This window comes from Melopsittacus undulatus, chromosome 7 (assembly GCF_012275295.1).
Source record: "Melopsittacus undulatus isolate bMelUnd1 chromosome 7, bMelUnd1.mat.Z, whole genome shotgun sequence".
Lineage (NCBI taxonomy): Eukaryota > Metazoa > Chordata > Aves > Psittaciformes > Psittaculidae > Melopsittacus > Melopsittacus undulatus.
This window is the reverse complement of record NC_047533.1, coordinates 26,993,919-27,014,094: the sequence shown is the minus strand read 5'-3', so window position 1 is coordinate 27,014,094 and position 20,176 is coordinate 26,993,919. Positions and strand designations below refer to the sequence as shown.

Genomic DNA, 20,176 nt, shown 5'->3' with positions numbered 1-20,176 from the left:
GATATTAAACTTCTGCTTCCTAGAAAATAATGTCTAGAAATGATAATACATCCCTTGATGTGCCAACACTTTGTTTTCCTTCTAGACCAGCAGCTGGGAGTTTAAGTGAGAACACATGCAGAAATACCACAGATTTATAAAGTAACTAGATTCAAACATGGCAAGAAATAGGTTATGTATAAAGCTTTCTGTTCCCAGAAAAAAAGATATTTTAGAAATGTTGCTGACATTGTGCTATAGCTGAGGTTAACAGTGCATTAGATGTTAATGTCACCAGGCTGTTTTCTTTTTCACTTCAGCACTTACCATCTCAAACACCTCTGGGATAAATAAAGATCTGTATCACATTCACTTAACAAGAAAAGTCATGGTTCTACCACTATTACCAAATTCCACAGAGAGGTCCAAATGAAGCCACATTTTCCTTCTGATTCTCCAGGGTAGGCAGCTCTGAAACACCCCGTAACAGGGTCTCTGCCTTAGGGATCTGGGTGTAAATAGGACATTTCAAAAGAATATTTCCACTGTGTGTGCCCCAAATCATTTGGCCATGTGTAAGGACATGAGGCTACAACTCAACCTTTTCCATTACTACTGGATCATCCCTTTCCTAACAACTTAGTCTTCATTGCTAAGTGTATTCTTGCAATATAAGTTTTCTTGTTGTCATTCCTATGGCTGTATTCAAACAGGAACCTAACGCATTTCCCCTGCACACAACCAAGGGGGTCCACACAGTGGTAAATCTATAGTACTATTTCAACTTAAACCCAACACGTGACTGGGGCACAGCAGATCTGAAGATGTTTTGGAAAGCAATGTCACCAGTTAACATTAAGGTGACAGAATTGCTTGAAAAGTCTCCCCGTCTCCCGTGTTTGAGTGGGTGTTTGTTTTTCTAAGTTACTTTTGTTTTCAACTGAGAAAAAATTTCTATAGGCAGATGGCAAATTGTAACTGGGGATATGAGTCAGATTTAGCCTAAGCAATACTGACCCAAATGACAACTTGGTTAGACTGCTGGAGTACTACAAATTGTCAGTTACTTAAGAAGGTTTTTCAAATAAAAATAAATTTAACATATGGGGCAATCTGTTTCATCCCAGTTGGAGACATCATTTCCTACCCATTAGAAGCAGAAAATAAATGTTATTACAGCATAAAGTCATTCTTGCAACATACTAATCTTGTTCAGAGAGTGAATTATAGCCTTGCCTTACTGTGCAAACACTTTTAATATCAGTGCATTGTTACCTGTTATCATTGTTATAATTTTTTGTCCCTTTAACTTTTTAAATCTCATTTGCCAGTGAGACTTGATAGCAGGTTGAAAGTCCTTTGGGAAAGGAGTTGTTTTGTTTTGCTTAATATCTCTTTAATGACTAACACAGCAGGACTTCTCAGTATCACTGTAGTCTCAATGGATGGAAATGTTGAAAGGTTTGTGGGTAAGTAGTCAGACTTGTACTGAAAATGCCTTGCTGGTTTTTTTTGTCTCTTTCTACTGGATTATGCCAGCCATGTCAAAGGACCTAATGAGCCTAAAATAGATATAACACAGTGCACAACCAGAAATACACATTAATATATTTTATCTTGCATAGCTTTCATGTGCAAGAGTAGCTCTTACAAAGCATACTGATATTTTAATTTTTTTTCTGTTCAGTAGTGAGAGTTTTATTCTCATTAACTAGGAAAAAAAAAACAAACCAAGGAATTATTAGGAAAAGAAAGGAAGGCAAACACAAAATTATTTGCTTGCATTTTCATGTGCTCTACAACTAATGGCTATTTCTTGACTTTTATTTGCAGTCTTCTTTCTTTCCCCAAAATAACCGTACTGAGTAGGCTACATAGAACAGCCACAGAGATAAAGGATTAAGGGTAGATTTGCTTCCATTGAAGGAAGGACTGACTGAGACAGGATTCTTCAGTCCGGAGGTAAGGAGGCTGAGGGAATGTTGTGATAAAAGCCTCGAAGATGCTAAGTTAGCATGGTGAGCTTGAACAGGACGTGACTTATTCACAATCCCTCATGCTTCCAGACCATGGAGGTAACAAATTATATGTCTAGTGGCTAGTTTGAAAGAAACAAAAGGGAATACAATGTACAGATAAACTGCAGAACTCATTGCACAAGGTGATGTGTCAGAATTTTTTGCTTGTTCAGAAGCGTAAATCTGTGTATGTAGAATCCTATATTCACAGAATAAAAATCTATCCAGGTTATTAAACACAGTGATACAATTTCTGACTTGAGGTAGCAAAGTGCAGAACACTTATTGGAGGAGTATACTGGGGAAATAGCAGCATGTATATCTTATGCTTTGTTCTGGTTTCATAGCTATGTGCTTCTGGCCACTGTGAGAGACAAGATGATGGGCGAGGTAGATATTTGTTTTGAGACAGTACAGCAGTAAAGGGTCTGACACATTCCACAGCAGCCTGACTGTGCCATCTCATGTCTTTCACCTTTACAACTCATATTTTTATTTCATCGTTGGAGTGATGATTTTTAGCCTGATGTTGAGAGCCTCTGACTCTACCCATCTTTGAGTAATTAATGTAAATTAAATTGGGATTAGAAAACCTTGTTCATGCCCACATATTTTGAGTAGTACTAAGCAACCTGGCCATAGCAACTCAGTGGTGAGCAGTGCCAGTGATTTAACTTTGGACCTGAGACATTTTCATGACCTATTCTCTCAAAATAAACAGCAATGATACTGCTTTTTAACATTTTAACAAATCAAGTGTTGAGCATGTGCTCCTGATCAGTGTCTTCTTGTGTAAACTAGATTCTTGCGTAATTGGAACATGTATACAAGATGCAAAGCAGCTATTAACAGACGAGCCCTGATGAGTACAGCCATCATACATCAAATTCTACAGACCTGCAGTTAGTTTCTCATTATCTAATTTGAGTGGCTCTGAAGCATGAAGTTTTAAAATGGTACTTTAGTTACTTCAGTTGCAACTGCTGAGGATCTGTTTGTTGAACTGCTTCTGTATTTCTTGCTTCCTTGCTTGAACCCCCTTCTCTTGTGGGGTTAAAACCAGCAAGTTCTGAAGTGACACCATCATGGTTTTGTCTAAAGGCTAGTCAACATCACTCAGAACAGAGGCTATGCATGAGAAGATTAACCCGAATAGTTCCTTGCCTTACATTCAGGTTCTCTGGTTGCTGGTACTAGACTGTCCTTGAGAATTCAGAGCTGGGAACAGGGGGTTGTTTCTTTTCAGTAGCAAGTGAGAAACCCTAACCCTAACCCCCCCCCCCCCCCCCCCCCCCTTTGCCTTCTAACCTTCATTCCCCTCTGTTTTGATGAGAAGGGGAAAGCATCAGTTTTCAGGGGCAGCAAAATGCAGACCACAAACCCTTTCTATTCTAGTCCTGGCAGCACAGTGGGAGTGCCTGGCTCAGAATAAGAGACCTCTGTGTGTCAAGACCTGATCTCTACTGGAAGCCCAGTGTTGCAGTCCCTTACTCCCTTTGCTAACTTAAAGGACTTTCGCACCTTCACATGATCCAGACCAAGGTAACTTGCCTGCAGTGCTGTTGGAAGCACATTTTATGTAGAGTTTAATCTTAGAATCATAGAATCATAGAATAGTCAGGGTTGGAAAGGACCTTAAGATCATCCAGTTCCAAGCCCCCTGCCATGGGCAGGGACACCTCACACTAAACCATATCACCCAAGACTTCATCCTACCTGGCCTTGAACACTGCCAGGGATGGAGCATTCACAACCTCCCTGGGAAGCCCATTCCAGCACCTCACCACCCTAACAGTAAAGAATTTCTTCCTTATATCCAATCTAAACCTCTGCTGTTTAAGTTTGAACCCATTACCCCTTGTCCTATCACTACAGTCCCTAATGAATAGTCCCTCACCAGCATCTTTATAGGCCCCCTTCAGATACTGGAAGGCTGCTATGAGGTCTCCACGCAGCCTTCTCTTCTCCAGGCTGAACAGCCCCAACTTTCTCAGCCTGTCTTCATATGGGAGGTGCTCCAGTCCCCTGATCATCCTCGTGGCCCTCCTCTGGACTTGTTCCAACAGTTCCATGTCCTTTTTATGTGGAGGACACCAGAACTGCACACAATGCTCCAAGTGAGGTCTCACAAGAGCAGAGTAGAGGGGCAGGATCACCTCCTTCGACCTGCTGGTCACGCTGCTTTTGATGCAGCCCAGAATACGGTTGGCTTTCTGGGCTGCAAGCACACACTGAAGCTGTCTCATGTTCATTTTCTCATTGACCAACACCCCCAAGTCCTTCTCTGCAGGGCTGCTCTGAATTTCCTTTTTGCCCAACCTGTAGCTGTGCCTGGGATTGCCCCAACCCAGGTGCAGGACCTTGCACTTATCATGGTTAAACTTCATGAGGTTGGCATCAGCCCACCTCACAAGTGTGTCAAGGTCCCTCTGAATGGCATTCCTTCCCTCCAGCGTATCAACAGAACCACACAGCTTGGTGTCATCGGCAAACTTGCTGAGGGTGCACTCAATCCCACTGTCCATGTCAGCGACAAAGATGTTGAACAAGACCGGTCCCAACACCGATCCCTGAGGGACACCACTCGTTACTGGTCTCCAGCTGGACGTTGAATCATTGACTACAATGCTTTGAGTGCAACCATCCAGCCAGTTCTTTATTTCACCGAGTGGTCCACCTATCAAATTGATGTATCTCCAATTTAGAGACAAGGATGTTGTGTGGGACAGTGTCGAACGCTTTGCACAAGTCCAGGTAGATGACGTCAACTGCTCTACCCCTGTCCATCAGTTCTGTAGCCCCATCATAGAAGGCCACCAAATTGGTCAGGCAGGATTTCCCCTTAGTGAAGCCATGCTGGCTGTCACCAAGCACCTTGGTGTTTTTCATGTGCCCCAGCATGCCTTCCAGGAGAATCTGCTCCAAGGTTTTGCCAGGCACGGAGGTGAGACTGACTGGTCTGTAATTCCCTGGGTCATCCTTTTTCCCCTTCTTGAAAATGGGGGTGTCATCCATTTTCCCCTTCTTTCTCATCTGGAGGTGCTGTACAATAGATGGCTATCCCAGTCTGAGACATAGTCCTCAATGTTTTTTCTGACTTGAGTTGCTTTACAAAGTTAAAAAGATAACAACGCTATTTATAAGCACATTATGTAAACATCAGCAACAGAGGTCCAGCTGCTTAGCATTCAATTAATTTAGTTCAGTCAATATTGCATGGTACATAGTTTTGTCTGCTCATATTGTAAACACATCTTGCCCTTGAGCACTTATTTCATTTCACTAATGAAGATCTACTCCTAAGTGCTCCAATTTTGTTGCCAGGCAGACTCCCCCAGTTTTAGATGCAGCTGTTGTAGCTGGTGAAAAAGGCGTTTGAAATCCAGGTCCATCTGGTTTGTACTGCAGCCTGTCAGGCCAAAACCTGCTCTCATTTAAGGCAATAGGGTCTCTGCTTTCAACAGGTCTCAGCCTGCAGATGAATCAGGACATCATGTGTTTCTTACTTACGCTGGTATGGCTTATGCAAGTACACCTCATACTTCTTTGCAATTTTATATTCCCTTGTCTGAGATGTTCCCTTTTAGAATTCTAATTACTTAATTTAGGAGTGTAAATTTTTCAGAGGTAAATATGGAGACAACTACAGGGCCACTGTATTTGGGCTTTTTAGAAAAACTATGAGAACGAGGTGTTCATGGTGGTGTCACTCACTGTTCTGACTTTGTAAACAGCTGAATTTTCAATTCATTAACAACTGTAGAAAGATTTAAAGGTATATTGAGCTACATGAACATTTTAATTCAGGCCAAATTCATGCCAAATTAAGAATAATTGAATTTAAAAAAGTGTTTTTCTAAACAAAATTAATTTTGAGCAAAAATACCAATGATTTTGACTTTTGAAAGTCAAACTCTTTTTAGAAAAATCTTTTTAGTCAACTCTTTTTAGAAAATATATTTACAATGCACATGTATTGTGCGTGCATTATGCCTTTTCTGCATGAATATTTTATGCAGTAATCTACACCTTGTTAGAAGACAAAAATATACATAAACTGCACTTACAGCTGTAATGTCCTAGGACAACTGCATTTTCTCAAAACATTATATGCCAACTCTTTCAGAAATGTGATGTTACCAGGTGCACAGATTATTTTTCCTGCTGTTCTGTCTGCAGAAATGCATACTGATTTAAGAGCACAGCTGTCTCCAGAGACATCAGCCTCTCCTCTAAAAGAATCCTGATTTGAAGAGCAAGCCCAGCATCTCCTTTTGCTGTTCCCCTCACCCAGGGACTGACAGAGGCTGGAGGCTGAGACCTGATGAGGCTGTGCTGGGAAGGGGCTCAGCCCCAGCTTTCCTGCCTCTTGCTGTCACCTGGGGACAGCCTGAATTCTGTATTGATGCCTCTGAGGCTACTGAGGTGGCACTAAAAGGAGAAGTCGGCAAGTATAACTCTGCATTCCTCTTTGTGGAAGAGAAGAGTGCTTAAGATACAGCAGATAGGTGACTTGGCTAACTTCCTGTGTTCAAGTGTCAAGTATTTACTATTAAAATTAATGCATCCATATAGAGACAAACTATCCATCTTTTTGAAACTAAAAAGGGAAATTCATATAGACTATACTGTCAGCATCTGAGTAATTTCTAAATTTGTATGCAGTGTAAAAATACATTGTGAAAGTAAAATAACTGGTGTATAGTCTTCTGTGGAAAGAAATCTTTCCAAAGTGTGGAAACAGAGCAGTAGCTATGGCTTAGCACTAGTGTACTGTGAAGAATGAATTATTTTAGCTTAGTGACTGACTTAAAATATGAGTGGTAAGGAATGACTTAAACTGAGCCAAAAATACATTTTAAATTTTGTTGTGGAAAAAAGAAAGAAACATACTTGGCTAATTTCTCAGTTTCAGTATCAACAAGCTATTTGTGAATCTGCCTCTCAAAGTATCTGAAATCTTGCTCAGCTTTATAGCTCTGTGGTAGTCTTTCTATCCCTGTGATGTTTAAATCTGCTTCTGTAGATGCTCATGCTGTAACTTTAAAGCCATTCCTGTTTTGCTTGCCAGCATGTTCTGTGCAGCTCAGAAGGATGGCATTTCAGCTATGTCAGAAGTTAACGTGCATCTACAGATTGCTGTGTGCCTGCAGAGTCTCCAGGGGTGATGCTTCTGAGAGTGAATTTGCAGTGCTACAAGCTCAGTGTATGTATTCTTCTTAGGCTATATGGAGTGACCTAGGATGTATTATCTGAGTGGCTTTAGAAATGATTAAAGTGTGTTTCAAACTGCAAAATGTGTGGTCCAGAGAAAAGTCACTTTGCTGTCTCAGTGGGCAGTATATGGGATCACACCAGCAGCCTATGTATGCTGATCTCCATTCCTGCACCTGCTGGGATATTTCCAGTGGTGCTGTCTTGCTTGTCCTGTGAGTGTGCTGTGATATTGTGTGATTTCCTGTTTTTCAGGTGTTAACTGTTTTTTGCTAGGATTTGTGGAATCTAGCTGCTTGAATATGGCATTTGATCCATGGTGGAGCCCTTATGAAATAAGGCATTTCCTGCATGTCATAGAGTGGAAAGCAATGGGAGTACAGAAGGCATGGATGGAGATCTACCTGCACACTGGTGAATTGTGGATGCTGTGCATTGGATGAAATGCTAAGAACCTTGTATCATATAACTGGTAAAAATGGTAGATTAAGTCAGAATGGGCTGCCAGGAACTTTACTGCCTTTTGCATTCAGGTGGTTAATGATCTCAGAAAGATCCCACTGAGTGATCTGAGTTTTGGAATGGATACCTTGCTGTCTCTCTTCATGGCCCACCAAGTTTGAAAGAATTTTAAGGCTGAGTATGTATTTTAGAGCAATTAAAGGGACTGGCTGAAAGCAGAAGAGAGCTCTTATTCCCAGTGCTACCCTGTAATAACCAGAGACAAGACAAAGTGCAGAAAATGAGGTTCCCCCCACCCTGGGTTTGCAGGGCTTGTGGGAAGTGGCACATGCTGGGACATGACTTTATGGCTGACATATCTCCTAGGGAAGCAGAAGGAGTCTGACAGGGGGTGAGTCAGAGAAGCTCTTCATTTGCAGATGTGGCAGAGCCTAAGCAACTGTGAGGGGTGAGAGCAGCCTTCATTAGGTGCATCAGAAAGATGGTACCTCCTAAAAAAAGTCATAGAGTTGAGTGTCCTTCCTGCCTTTTTGGTTTTATCTGAAAGCAGCCTTACGACTAGTTTTTAGAATATTCTGAGTGATGAACTCCTTTAGGAGGGGAGAAATTATGCTTTCTGGAAGCAATGTGATATGCCTGGTGAGAAGAAGCAGGATGAGAAAAAATGCCCTTTTAGTAGGTTTGGATACTTAGGGAAAAGACATGGGTGAATCTAGCTTAAAGCTCCTGCTGCCTCAGATACCAGCACAGTGGTAATCATTAGTGAATTTTTATCGTCAAGCATGAATAAATTACTAGATATCTGGTGCCTGCAGACAGGAAAAGAAAAAGCTGTCTGGGAAAGCTTGGATTTAAGACAGGTTTTTCATCCCTAAAAAAATATCCCTTTTTGTTTGAAGTGTAGGTTCTTACATCCTCAGTAGTTCAAATGCAATCATACCATGGATCAATGCAATCTTGTCTCAAGCAGGGAGCTGTGATAAATCTGTTCAAATCTAATTCTGTCAGACCACTCTGTGCCAACAGAGGTGATAATGAATGTTTAGGTATGAACACAGTTGTTGTTATTTCTGGCAACAAACTATGTGGAGGTTCAAGTGGAGTATTTTATTGATTCACTGTAATATCACTTAAAGTTGGTTGCACTTTCATCAAAGCATTACATACATTTATTGTTAGGTCTATTTCTATTTGAAGCAGGGACAGACAAAAACCCAAAGGATTCAAGGCAGAATTGCCATTTTCTATACTGTAGCTGACTAAATAAATCTTCTTCTTTTCCCCATCTCACCCTGTTTAAGTTTCCTTTGACTTGTTCAGCTCACCCACACAAGTGAAGTGGTTTCTAAGACTGCTGTTGACAAGGCTAAGGCATGGTTCAGTGTTGCATTGTTGATCTCTGATTCATGCTGCAGTATTACGGTTGTCATAGAGATACAGATTTTTGAGACCAAAGGGACAGTTCTGATAATCTGCTCAGACCTGTTTTAAAACACATAGTAGCTTGACAATAAGTAAATAATTTTGCCAAATTGGAGCTCAGCCTGGCCCTCCCTGTGACTTCTGTGACAGTGAAACATATTTCACTTAAGCTTGGAGGGTGCTGGAAGAGAAACCCCAAATGGGGACTTAATTTATTGTCAAAGTGGTGCTGTCAAAACATATTTTTTTTTTTTCCTCTGAGTAAAAGCTAGGTGTAATCTTAGTCCACAAGATCATGCCATGATTGTGATATTGGTGATTTAAAAGAGACAAAGAGTATTAGAGTAATAACAATATCCCGTCTTATCTTCTAGGTGATGTGGTGAGACCAGCACTTGTATTTGTAATGAAGGATGTTAGAGTGGGGCAGCTGTGTGCAGTCAGAAGTCTTTGACAGACAAGCACTTAGTGAATTAGCTGTAGCAGTTTGACTCTACTGTTCCTGGATGTTTGTCTCCTCCTCCTGTCTGCTCCTTTATCAGCTTAGGTCTGTGTCTGCATCATACCCATGCTGGGCCAGAGCCTACAGCAGCTGCTGCCAGGGACAGTGAGCTTGTGCCAAGGCACTGGGTTGTGAATTGCTGTAGCAGTTTTATGCCTTGCCAGAGGCTACGTGGTACAGCAGAACTAACAGCTGGGGGATTTAACACCTTAAATTGCCAAGCTGACGTCCATCAGAGCTCACGTGAGAGTGCCAAGCAATCTGGGTAACCTTCAGCCAAGTATTAAGTCTTTGTCCCAGTATGTGCTAATCTGTGAGAAATGGATTGTTACAGATCCCAGCTCTGCTGATGAAGCAGTTCTGGTTATAAAATCCCTTGATATTATACACGGAAGTTTCCAGTAGCTATCATGGTATTAGACACTGAAACAGGTGTAAGGTTTCTGATATGGTCTCCCAATTTGCAGAATTTGAAATGAGGTGAACTGCTTGAGCAAAGCTGTGAAAATGCATGTGAAGGAACACGTGCAGCCAAAATTCTCTCCCCCTCCTAAATGTATACATTTCTCTGGCTGTCAGCAGTGCATACATAGCTGCTGCAGTCAGGTAAAATAGCTTCAGAAAAGCTGGAAATGTAATTTTTTAATGAAAACAATCTGCTGGCTCAGTATAGGCATGTATTATCCCTGCATTGGCTGTTCTGCTGGAGAAGTTTGATAATAGGGCAGTGTTTGATTCATTGTGCTCTTTTCCCATTCCTGTGTAGCACAGTTATTTTGCTGCTATTTGCAATACCTTAGATTGTTCACTGGTAAATATTATTAAGGAACAATTCTTATCACTTTAGATTTTCAGGGATTTTCTTTGGCTAATTTCCACAGCATCCCTGAAAGGTATAATGACTCACTGCCTTTCTGTTTACAAGTAGTGCTATGTTCATTCATCTGTTCTTTGAGTAGCTTAAGAGCAATTCACCTGTGGGACTGCTGGTTCCTTTGAAGCATGCCCCTTCTGCAGTAGAATAAGTTTCCCTTAAAAGCACTGGGGAACTCAAAGAGGGCCAGGTTATATGTGCTACAGTATTGGTGAGCTCTGACAGTGCCACAGGGCAGTTGTGGATGCACTGGGGAGAACTGAGCTTTTGAAGAGGAAAATGTTTCTCCAGCTTGCTTGGTTTAGAGGTGAGGAAGCACCCTGGAACTGGGAGAGGACTCACTCTGATGCCACCTTCCTGCCACCCCTTAGGGATGGAGGTCCTGCAGCTCTCACCTTGAGGGGGAGCTGAGGAGGGAGAGTGGGCTGTATTTGCAGCAGCCTTCTGAGCTCACATCCATGCACAGTCCAGCTGACCCTGGGTAAATGAGCGAGACTGCCTTGAGGAAGTATACAGGGCTTCAAAGACAAGAAGACAGAATGGCATAGCATATAGTACTTGTGAACCCGTGTGTAAATTCTGTTAACCAACGTGCTTTCCAAAGGATGCTATTCAGGGAACCCCTCAGCAGCCCTAGTGTCCTTGTGCATGGGATTAGAAAAACATAAAGCTCATAAAGTTCATTTTTTTAGGGGACTTTAACAATGGTGTAAAAATCATATGATTTATCTTTGTCATGGTCTAGTGTCTCAGTATTGGTTTAGCTGTTCGGCTTTTGCTTGCTATTTCTATTGCACAATCACACTGCTTGTGATTGCACCTGCAGGTATATGCATTTAAATCTGCAGGAGAGTGGATATAATTTTAGTAACTACTCCTGTTTAAATGCAGGATAGATATTTTACATGCCCATACATACTTTGACTTGTTTTGTTATTCACCCTTTGTCTTTTGCTCACAATCCAAATTGTGTGCACTTTCTACAGACATTGAACACTCCTCATGAACATGTATCTTGATTTCTGAGTTAATTTACTGTGTTTCTGCTGATCAGATCTAATTTAAAGGGTGGGCTGAGGAAAGAGCCATCCACTTGGAACAAACATTCAAAACACCTAATAAAAAAGCAGATAGAGAAGATTCTCAGTGTGAGTTCTGGTGGCTTAATTGACAAAAATGGAGCCATGCCAATTTTCACTAGCTGAAGATCAGACCTGTTATGTCTATGCTAGGTTATGTGCTGTTGAGAGCTAGGTAGCAGCTTAGTATATTAATCCTTTTGGAAAATCATTCAGTTGTTAATAGAACTGATCTAAATACTGATAGTATTTAGTAGTACTAAACTCTGCCAATTTTGACCTCTTGGCAAACTGTGAATAAATATTTTATTGGTTTCTTTGGATCGACTTACTAAGGATTAATATATTGACATATATATCTTTACAGACATGAATTATTCATAGCAAGTGTTCAAAAGATCTGAAAAGCAATTTTCTTCTGGAGATGTGTGACTGGCTACATGGGTGACATTGTGTTCTCTCATCCCTGATTGTGTTACCATTTTAATTGCTTATTCTGTCAGATGCTAATTTTGATTCTTGATGAGGCCTAAGTGATATTACTAAGTCCATTCCCATTGAGCATTCATCCCTACAAAGCTTCATTTATGGAAAAGAGGTATGAGCCAGAAAAGTGTCAGTCTGGTTTCATTATTTGGGCTGCTAGCTGATAAAAGCTCATGTACTTTGATCAGCTTTAGTCATGACTGGACTGAAGACTTCAAATCAACTATCTCCCAGCAAATAAATTCAGGTATGAATTCAGTATGAAGGCAACTTCAGTATGAAGTCTTCCATTTTGATTACGGTAGTACTGTATGTATATTAATTTCTTCTGCTGATTGGATAGAAAAGTTAGTTAAGAGGTGTGTTATGCACCTTTATTTTGAAAATCAAAATATGACTCATTCTCCAAATGGATCTATTGCACATCTTAATAAGTTTAAGCCGTAAGATGAGCCAAGCAGCAGGAGGCAACATCAAGAAAACTGATTTGTGCCAGAAACGTCAGGGAACTGCAAAGCCCTAGGGTGAGTATGACAGCCATGCAGCTTAAGGAGCATCTCTGTAGGTCCTGTGAGGTGATGGACTATGAGACTGAGAGTTTTGCACTAGTAGAAAGTAACTGGGGAGATCAGTAATGTGATGGGAAGCACTGAAAAGGGAAGTTACAATTGCCTACTGCTTCTGCTTCTCAGGAATGAGAAGAAAATGTGTTCATACACAGGGGTGTGGGTTTGGGGTGCTTCAGTCACTCAGAGCAATGTGGATATGGACAGGCTAACTGAAAGGAGGTGCACAAGGAAATTTAATGCATTTTGCCCTAACACAAAGTATTCATTACATGTATATCGACTTGGCCTAGCTTGCCATGCTACCGCATCTGTTGAGGGGGTTTAATATGGTGCATAACCAGTATGTCCTTCCAGAGACATCCATGTGCGTGTTGAATAGTGAAGAGAGAATAAGTTATTGTGGTGACTCAGGACTGCAGCTATTGAAGTGCTTCACAGGGAACTTTGACAACACTGTCTCTCTGCTTCTCTTTCCGAGATGTCTGCCTGCAGTGCCAAAACACTAGGATTTTAAACTTAAACCCCATTATTTTTGAATCTCTAAAAAAATAAATAGGCAGGTTCTGTTCAGACAATGTTCTCTAAAATAAATTTTCATTAAGCCTGCTGTGAATGTTTACTTGATTGAAATCTTTTGCTGGTGAAATAAAAGGTTTGTTGTTCTCAACCTGGCAAAGAACCTCTGAAATCACTATAAAATGACATCCCAGGAAAAGGAGGAAAAGCAAATGATTTTTGAGAAAACATTTTAAGGTTCTTACCAAACAATTTAAAATCTAAGTGAAAAGCTGAATCTCCACTGACTTATGTTAAGGCTGATATTGGTTATGCACTTACAAAAGCAAAAAATACTTCATTATGCAAAGTAATTTTGAAGGTATGCTTTAAATAAGGCATCTTTCTGCTGCCATCAAATATAAATTATAAACAAGTATAAACACTGGGCTAAGAGCCCATCTTGTGTCTCATCAGTGCTCTAGACTGACTATATGCTTTTCTCAGTGCCTGATAGTCGCTATCTCATAGATACTTTGAGATATATTACATTTATGTATAAACAAGGGATGAAAACCTCTGCACTCCAGAATAAACTGATTTGTTTCCCAGCTACATTTTCTAAGACTTAAAGTGACTTCGGCTTTGGCTTAGACTTGTTTATTTTATGCTTGTGTTGCAATGCTATTAAATGTCTTATACATGAATATTCCACTGTTTCGACACTGTGAAAATATTTTTGTCAAATCTAAGCAACTGAAGATTAATGGAATGCTTTTGAATATTGATGCAGTTGGGTTATGAGGAATTTAACCTCTTTTTGATCCACAGCAAAATCTTACGAGTTTCTGCAGAATGAAAACTGTACTTACTGGGCTTGTGAGAAAACTTTCAGTTCCTTGAATGGGATGTGCTACAAACAATGAAAACATCACTTCTGTTGATGACATAAGTATTAGGAAATTATTTGGGTTAATCCTGGATTAGATCGGTTCTCTGTTTGTTTAACACTCCAAACTATCCATCAAAGCAGAAGTTCAAATACTAAGATTTTTTTTCTCACTCATCAGTCAATTGAACCAAGCTTCTGTATTTGGGGAAATCTGTTAATCCTTCCTAAAACCTCATACTTTGGAGAGAAGTATTATGACAATAAAATATTGCTTAGCTCTGACAGTGCAACAGTTGTAATGTGAAAAATTGGAATTCTTAGAAAAATGATGCATTATTTTGCCTTGGACTTTACGTAGTCTTAATCAGATTGCTCAGACAGTGCTCTGTGATCAGTGGCAGCAGCTGGTTTGACCAATGACACAGTCAAAATTCTTTAAAAAACGTAGACAGGCATTTCTCTAAATGCTAGCATTATAAAAAATACAAAGACAATGGCACCTTGCTCCTGTGCTCATGGAAGACGCTGACAAAGCTGTCACTGACCTTGGTGCTGAAAGAGCAACTTGTTTCCTTTTATAACTTTCAGGTGTTTGGTAAAAGCCATTGATCCATCCTGCCGCCACTATGTGGAGTAGTTGTTAATCTTGATGTTAGATTTGAATGCACTGAGGTGAAGCAATTAATTCAAGTTCTGTGGTGATTATGCACTGAAGATAGACAGTGCTCAGTTGCTGTCCTCTGATCTAATCATCAAGAAATACTCTTCCCCCTTCATTGACAAGAGATTTTGAAAGACATCTTGCAATCTTGGATTAACCAGTGTTGTGAATTAAAGATATTTTGGCTTATGTATTATGGAAATATATTAGATATGTTCAGTGTGCAAGCTCACTGGACACACAGTATTTGAACAACTTGTTCCTGTTTTGCCTAAACTGTGAATGTCTTTCAATCCACAGCTGTCATTTGGCCAACCCTCTCCCTCCAGTAACTTACAGCTTTCAATTTCTAGTGTGCAATTTTGTTCATCCAGAGGATATCTGCGTAGATCCATCATGCAAGCAGCTGTTGTTGTGATTCTGAAAGAGGAGGGTGAAAAAAATATTCAGTTTTGAAACCACATTTTACTTCTTTAAGAAGGTAAAATTTTGTATAGTGGCTTTTCTGTTTGTTTAAATACAGAATGGTTCTGCACATGGATTCCTGGCACACAGGCTTTACATATCTTGTAAAACATGGTTAAATAATTTACACTGCACAAGATACTGGTTACGGTATAAAGCATCCTGTTATATGCTAAATATCGTAGAACAGAATCTTGACTGCAAACTTCATGTGCTAAAGCATTCAGTGTTTTGAAGAACATTTAGTGAAATTTCTACTTGGACATCCTATTTTTAATGCCCTTAATTCAGACATCTTCAAACTGTTTTGCAAAATATTTTATTTATAACTTGGACAGCTGACAATTTTCTTTGTTCATTTTGTTGTCACCTACTGCTGTTTTAATTTTGTTTGGTAGGTATGTACATTTTCATTCATGCTGTGGAAATATTGGGAATATCTGATTATTTTTATGGTTTCATAAACAGTTTATCATTAACTGTTAGACAAGTTAATTCACAAGATTGTTGTACATTACCTCTTAAAAATGGCAGGATGCTATCACTTATGGAATACAATATTATATGGTGGTTACTTGATGAACATTGAGAGTAGCATTGAGATCTTCCAGATCTTTGCTCCTTCTAGAAGGCATGTGAGCTTATATTCGGTCCCTGAAGATATTCTTCATAGCCTAAGCCTTCTTACAAGTCTGTTCCTCTCCTCCTGTTGCATTGCAAATTACAGAGCATCTAAGCAAATACTTGCTGTTAAGCCCATAACCCTTGGGAGAAAGGTTAAGTGACTATGTGAGGACAATGGTCAAATTATAGATTCTTTTAAATATCCATTTAAGAAAGACACAGTGGTGCTTTCAGACTCAGACCAGTAAGTTATCACCTGCATTTACCTTTTTTTTTTTTTTTTTTTTGCGATAGAAGTGTTCTTAAACCCTTATAAAACTTCTGTACTTGTGGATGGGCAAACTTGGCTTGCAACTTTATTGTTCTCCCTCTCCCCCAGCAATTCCCACCTGAGGAGGGCAAATAACCTATTTTCTTGATCTGGATTTGGTCCTGGTCCTCCAGTTCCTTGTCAATTAATGCCACAGGAATGCATCTGGAAATTTTACTTTTGATGTACTAAAAGCCAAGCACACTTACATCTGTATTTGTGTCATCATGTTTGCTGTCACAGAATTGACATTATTAAAAGAAAAAAAAAATGCCACATGCTTCATTACTATGACATTCCTCAAATTATCCTAAGTCTACAAAATCCATCACTCTAGCTGCATATAACGAACATCTAGCAAGTCCATGCAATTACTCTAGAATACTGTAAAGTATATATACATATATATATATATATATATATATATATATACGGTATATTTATCCTTTTCCTTAGGCTGATTTGCATGTTTCTTAACAGGTTTTGCATTTGTCATAGAAAAGGTCAGGGGCGTCAGCAGACGTAGGACCTCATTTAGTTCAGCCATGTACTAAATATACCTTACTGAGAAGATGTGCAATAATCATTTGTCAGATGGCTACTTAGGAGTGCTTAAGATCACACATAACAGTATAATAACATTAGTTACAGTTAAATGCTTTTAAATGAAGGTTTCATAGAACAGTGTTTTGTTCCCAATTAATAAGTTGGCCTTTATGGTAATTTAGTTCATCTATATCAACCAGATTTTTTCATGTGTATCCAGAAGTAGAAACTGACATAGTATTTCCTAGACCATGGAGTTACAGTGGCCAGCTATTTCCTAAAAGCCAGCATATCTGTATTGCTTACTTCTGCAGTTTTGCATATCCCACATAAGCTACATAAGAAATGGTAATTTATTGCACTTTATAACATCAGTGCAAATTATTTGTGCAGCAGTAAATTATGCAATTGTTGCATACCTGAGATCTACATATTCTACATATTTTTTCCTGTAATTCTGACAATTGTATTGTCTTCTCTCAATTTGTGCACATTTTGGTGCACCGGTTAGTTTGGTGTGACTCATCACTACTATAATCTAAGAACAAAAATGAATGTATGTATGATTAAGACACTGCATTGCTAATTGGTGTTGAGGTCTGGAAGTATTTGTAGTATGCAGAAGAAAGATAATAAAACCTCTAGTACTGATTTCTGGTTGCAGTAAGTGATACAAATCTACTAGTTTGTAGATTGGTAATTTCTCATCTTTCATCCTTGTTAATCACTCATTGTCTCTATGCTACAAGGAAAGGTAAAACAGAAGCACTTGATCTATGTTCTCTGCTTCCACCAGCTCTGCTTTGCATTTCCTATAGGGCCTGTAAGGCAGTCCCTATACCAGTCTACATACCTTGGGGAAAGTCAAAGGTGGTGGCGGTGAGCAGTCTCATGACTCTTTTAACCCCTTAGTAGCTACTGCGGCTCTCTACTGCAAGAGCAAGCAGTTGCTTCCAGGGAAGAGGGGAATGACAGGGTTTTAGCTGAATTTTGCAGAGATGAAAGCTGCACAACACGAGATGGGAAGGACAACTGGACAACTGGAGACTATTGTCTAGCAGGCAGTGGAGTGTGGCTCTCAAGATGCTTGGATATGGTTTCCAGCAGCGGGAGAAAGGATCCTGCTTCACTTGTAGACCCACAACTGTGGAACCAGTACAGTGTCCCAGGCAGGGGGGATGATGAGCAGCATTTGCCCAAGGATTTTTCCAGAGCCAGCTGGGCCTGACCTGTGTCCAGTGTGAATGCAAAAAGGCAGGAGGAAGGAGAGGGAGTCACCAACCTACTAACACAGTATGATGCCTCCTAAAGCTGGAAGCACTTAAACTTTCTTGGGAACCTTCGTCTTTCTGGAAAACAGCTACTTGTAATTGCAGTAGGAGTGCTCTAGGATCCATCAACATTCATTACCTGTAGTTCATAAATCTGCATTTCAGCATATCTTTCTCCCTCATAATTGATCTCAGCTGTGTAAAATTTTTAGTGGCGTTATGGTCTGGATAACCACAAAACTTGTTTAAGGACATAAATTAAACTCAGATTGCTGTCTCAATTAAAAAAAATAAATCAGGTCTTTTATTATAAGTAGAATAAAATCCCAAACCTGTTACTGGCTGCACTCTCAGTGCAGACAATAACTGATGGCTTGCACATGCACCAGAAGCTTAAAAATGAAGACATTCAAATGCAGAATACATCAAAGGCTGTAATGGCAGGAAGGGGAATGGAATAGTCTGAAGATAGGGCAAAGCTGCAATAAATCTGTGTTCAGGAGGATTAGTCCTGAAAGTCCCTGGGCACAAGTAGCTTGTGGAAATGGTGAAATATCATGAGGCTCTGTAAAAGTTTAAGTGGAGGACTAATCTGACACTTGAAGCAGAGCTATTTATATCTCAGAGTAGGATATGCTTCTTCCAGGCTTTCCATTCTTAAAATATGTTTTAAGTTCCAGTATTGCAGCTAATTTGTTTTGTCTGTACAGCGCCTTTTACCCTGTGATCTCTACATTCTTAAGATTCTTTTGAATGTAACATATAATTTACAAAAGCTGAAAAAAATATAATCAAATGATAAAAAATGGGAATACAAAGAAGACAAGCAGTTTGGTGGAAATATATCATTATGGTACTTCATTTGCTTCATGTCAGTACTCAGACACACTGAAATGAAGTCTGCATTACTAACAGGCAGGATAAATAACATTTGCAAAAAAAAAAGCAAAATTAACTGGTTTTGGTGTTTGTTTTTTTGTTTTATTTGGCTTTGAGTTCAAGTTATTTGATCCACTGCTTAGCTATCATTTTGATGTCTGACTCTCTGAATACTGTCTTCTTACAGTATAGTCAAGTTATTTTTAGCCAAAAATTATACGAAAGAAAGCAGTGATGTCCAGTATGTACAAAACTGACTTCCTTAGGTAATACTGTCAAAGGTTTCTCTGCAGGGCAGCAAGTCTTGTAGGAATGAATAGTGAAGAATATTTTGGGTTAAGTCCTCAGTGAGCAGCTAAAGTAAGTTCAGAATGAATACAGGAAGTGGAGTTACGGTTCAGTACCAAGAGCACTTCATCAAAATGCTGTAAAAAAACTGTGTCTCAATTCTTGAAGTAGAAATAGAAGCAATGTTTAAGACAGCAATGACAACAAAATGTGGAGATGATCAGAGCTAAACAATGCAAATTCTGTTGTGAAATGTTTCCTTCATTTGGAGGACAGGTTTCAAATTTTAATATGTTCATTCTTTCTTCTCTCAGTCAACAGAGCATAAATTATAAATGTATATGAAGTTATGAAAAGGGATGGACTATTTTTTTTTCTTTAAAGCAAAATAAAATCTTGAAATCAAATAAAGAATTGCCATGCTTCTCTTAACCACTGCATGGCTGGAACTACAGTACACACTGGAAATAGGCTTTCATATCCCAGGTAAAACATTGATTTTATGAAATCAGTGTTAATTTAACTTCAGTGGTATCAGGGAACTTAATCCCATAGCAACTGTTTGACATCAGAACCCAGTACCATATCCCTGGTGTAATCTGCATAATTTTTCTGGAACTGGGAAGAACTTTAATGTTTAAGATTTAATGGGATGTCTTTTAGGGAGAGTTATTGAAGGAACAGAGGAAGGCAGAAGAAATGTACATTTGATGGCAGAAAAAAACAGTGCATTCTACTGGCATTTTTTTTATTCTGTCCATGCCATGTACGAAGTTTACACTTGTCAGGCCTGTTAAGACTGTAAATTTCCAAGCAAAGCCTGAATGATTGACCCTGGCAGAAAATGTCAGCTCTGAATCTGCAAACATGCGCAACTTGTAGTGCTTGAAAGAGACGATTTACAGGATGTACATTTGAGCATTAGCATTATTTGTGTTGGTAGTGTATATATTATATAATGTCATGTGTACTTGGAAAATCTATGTTTGACTATTGCTTGTCTGGTCAAACCCTATTAAAAAGAAGTTACAAGTAAAATTGGGAAGGGCCAACAGGTGAATAAATAATATTTTCACAGATCTGATTAGAAATTGAGAGAAAAATGGAATATTGTGTCCTGAGCTAGATACAGTAAAAAAA

At 39.4% G+C, this 20,176-nt stretch overlaps 1 protein-coding gene across 1 annotated transcript in view; it reads right to left on the bottom strand.

Annotated features, from left to right (window-relative positions):
- Positions 1-20,176, bottom strand: part of GABRB1 (gamma-aminobutyric acid type A receptor subunit beta1) — a 126,760-nt gene that overhangs the window by 14,337 nt on the left and 92,247 nt on the right. The window contains exon 5 of the mRNA XM_034064574.1: positions 14,991-15,073. Coding sequence (XP_033920465.1) covers positions 14,991-15,073 — 83 coding nt within the window. The remainder of the gene's footprint in view (positions 1-14,990; positions 15,074-20,176) is intronic.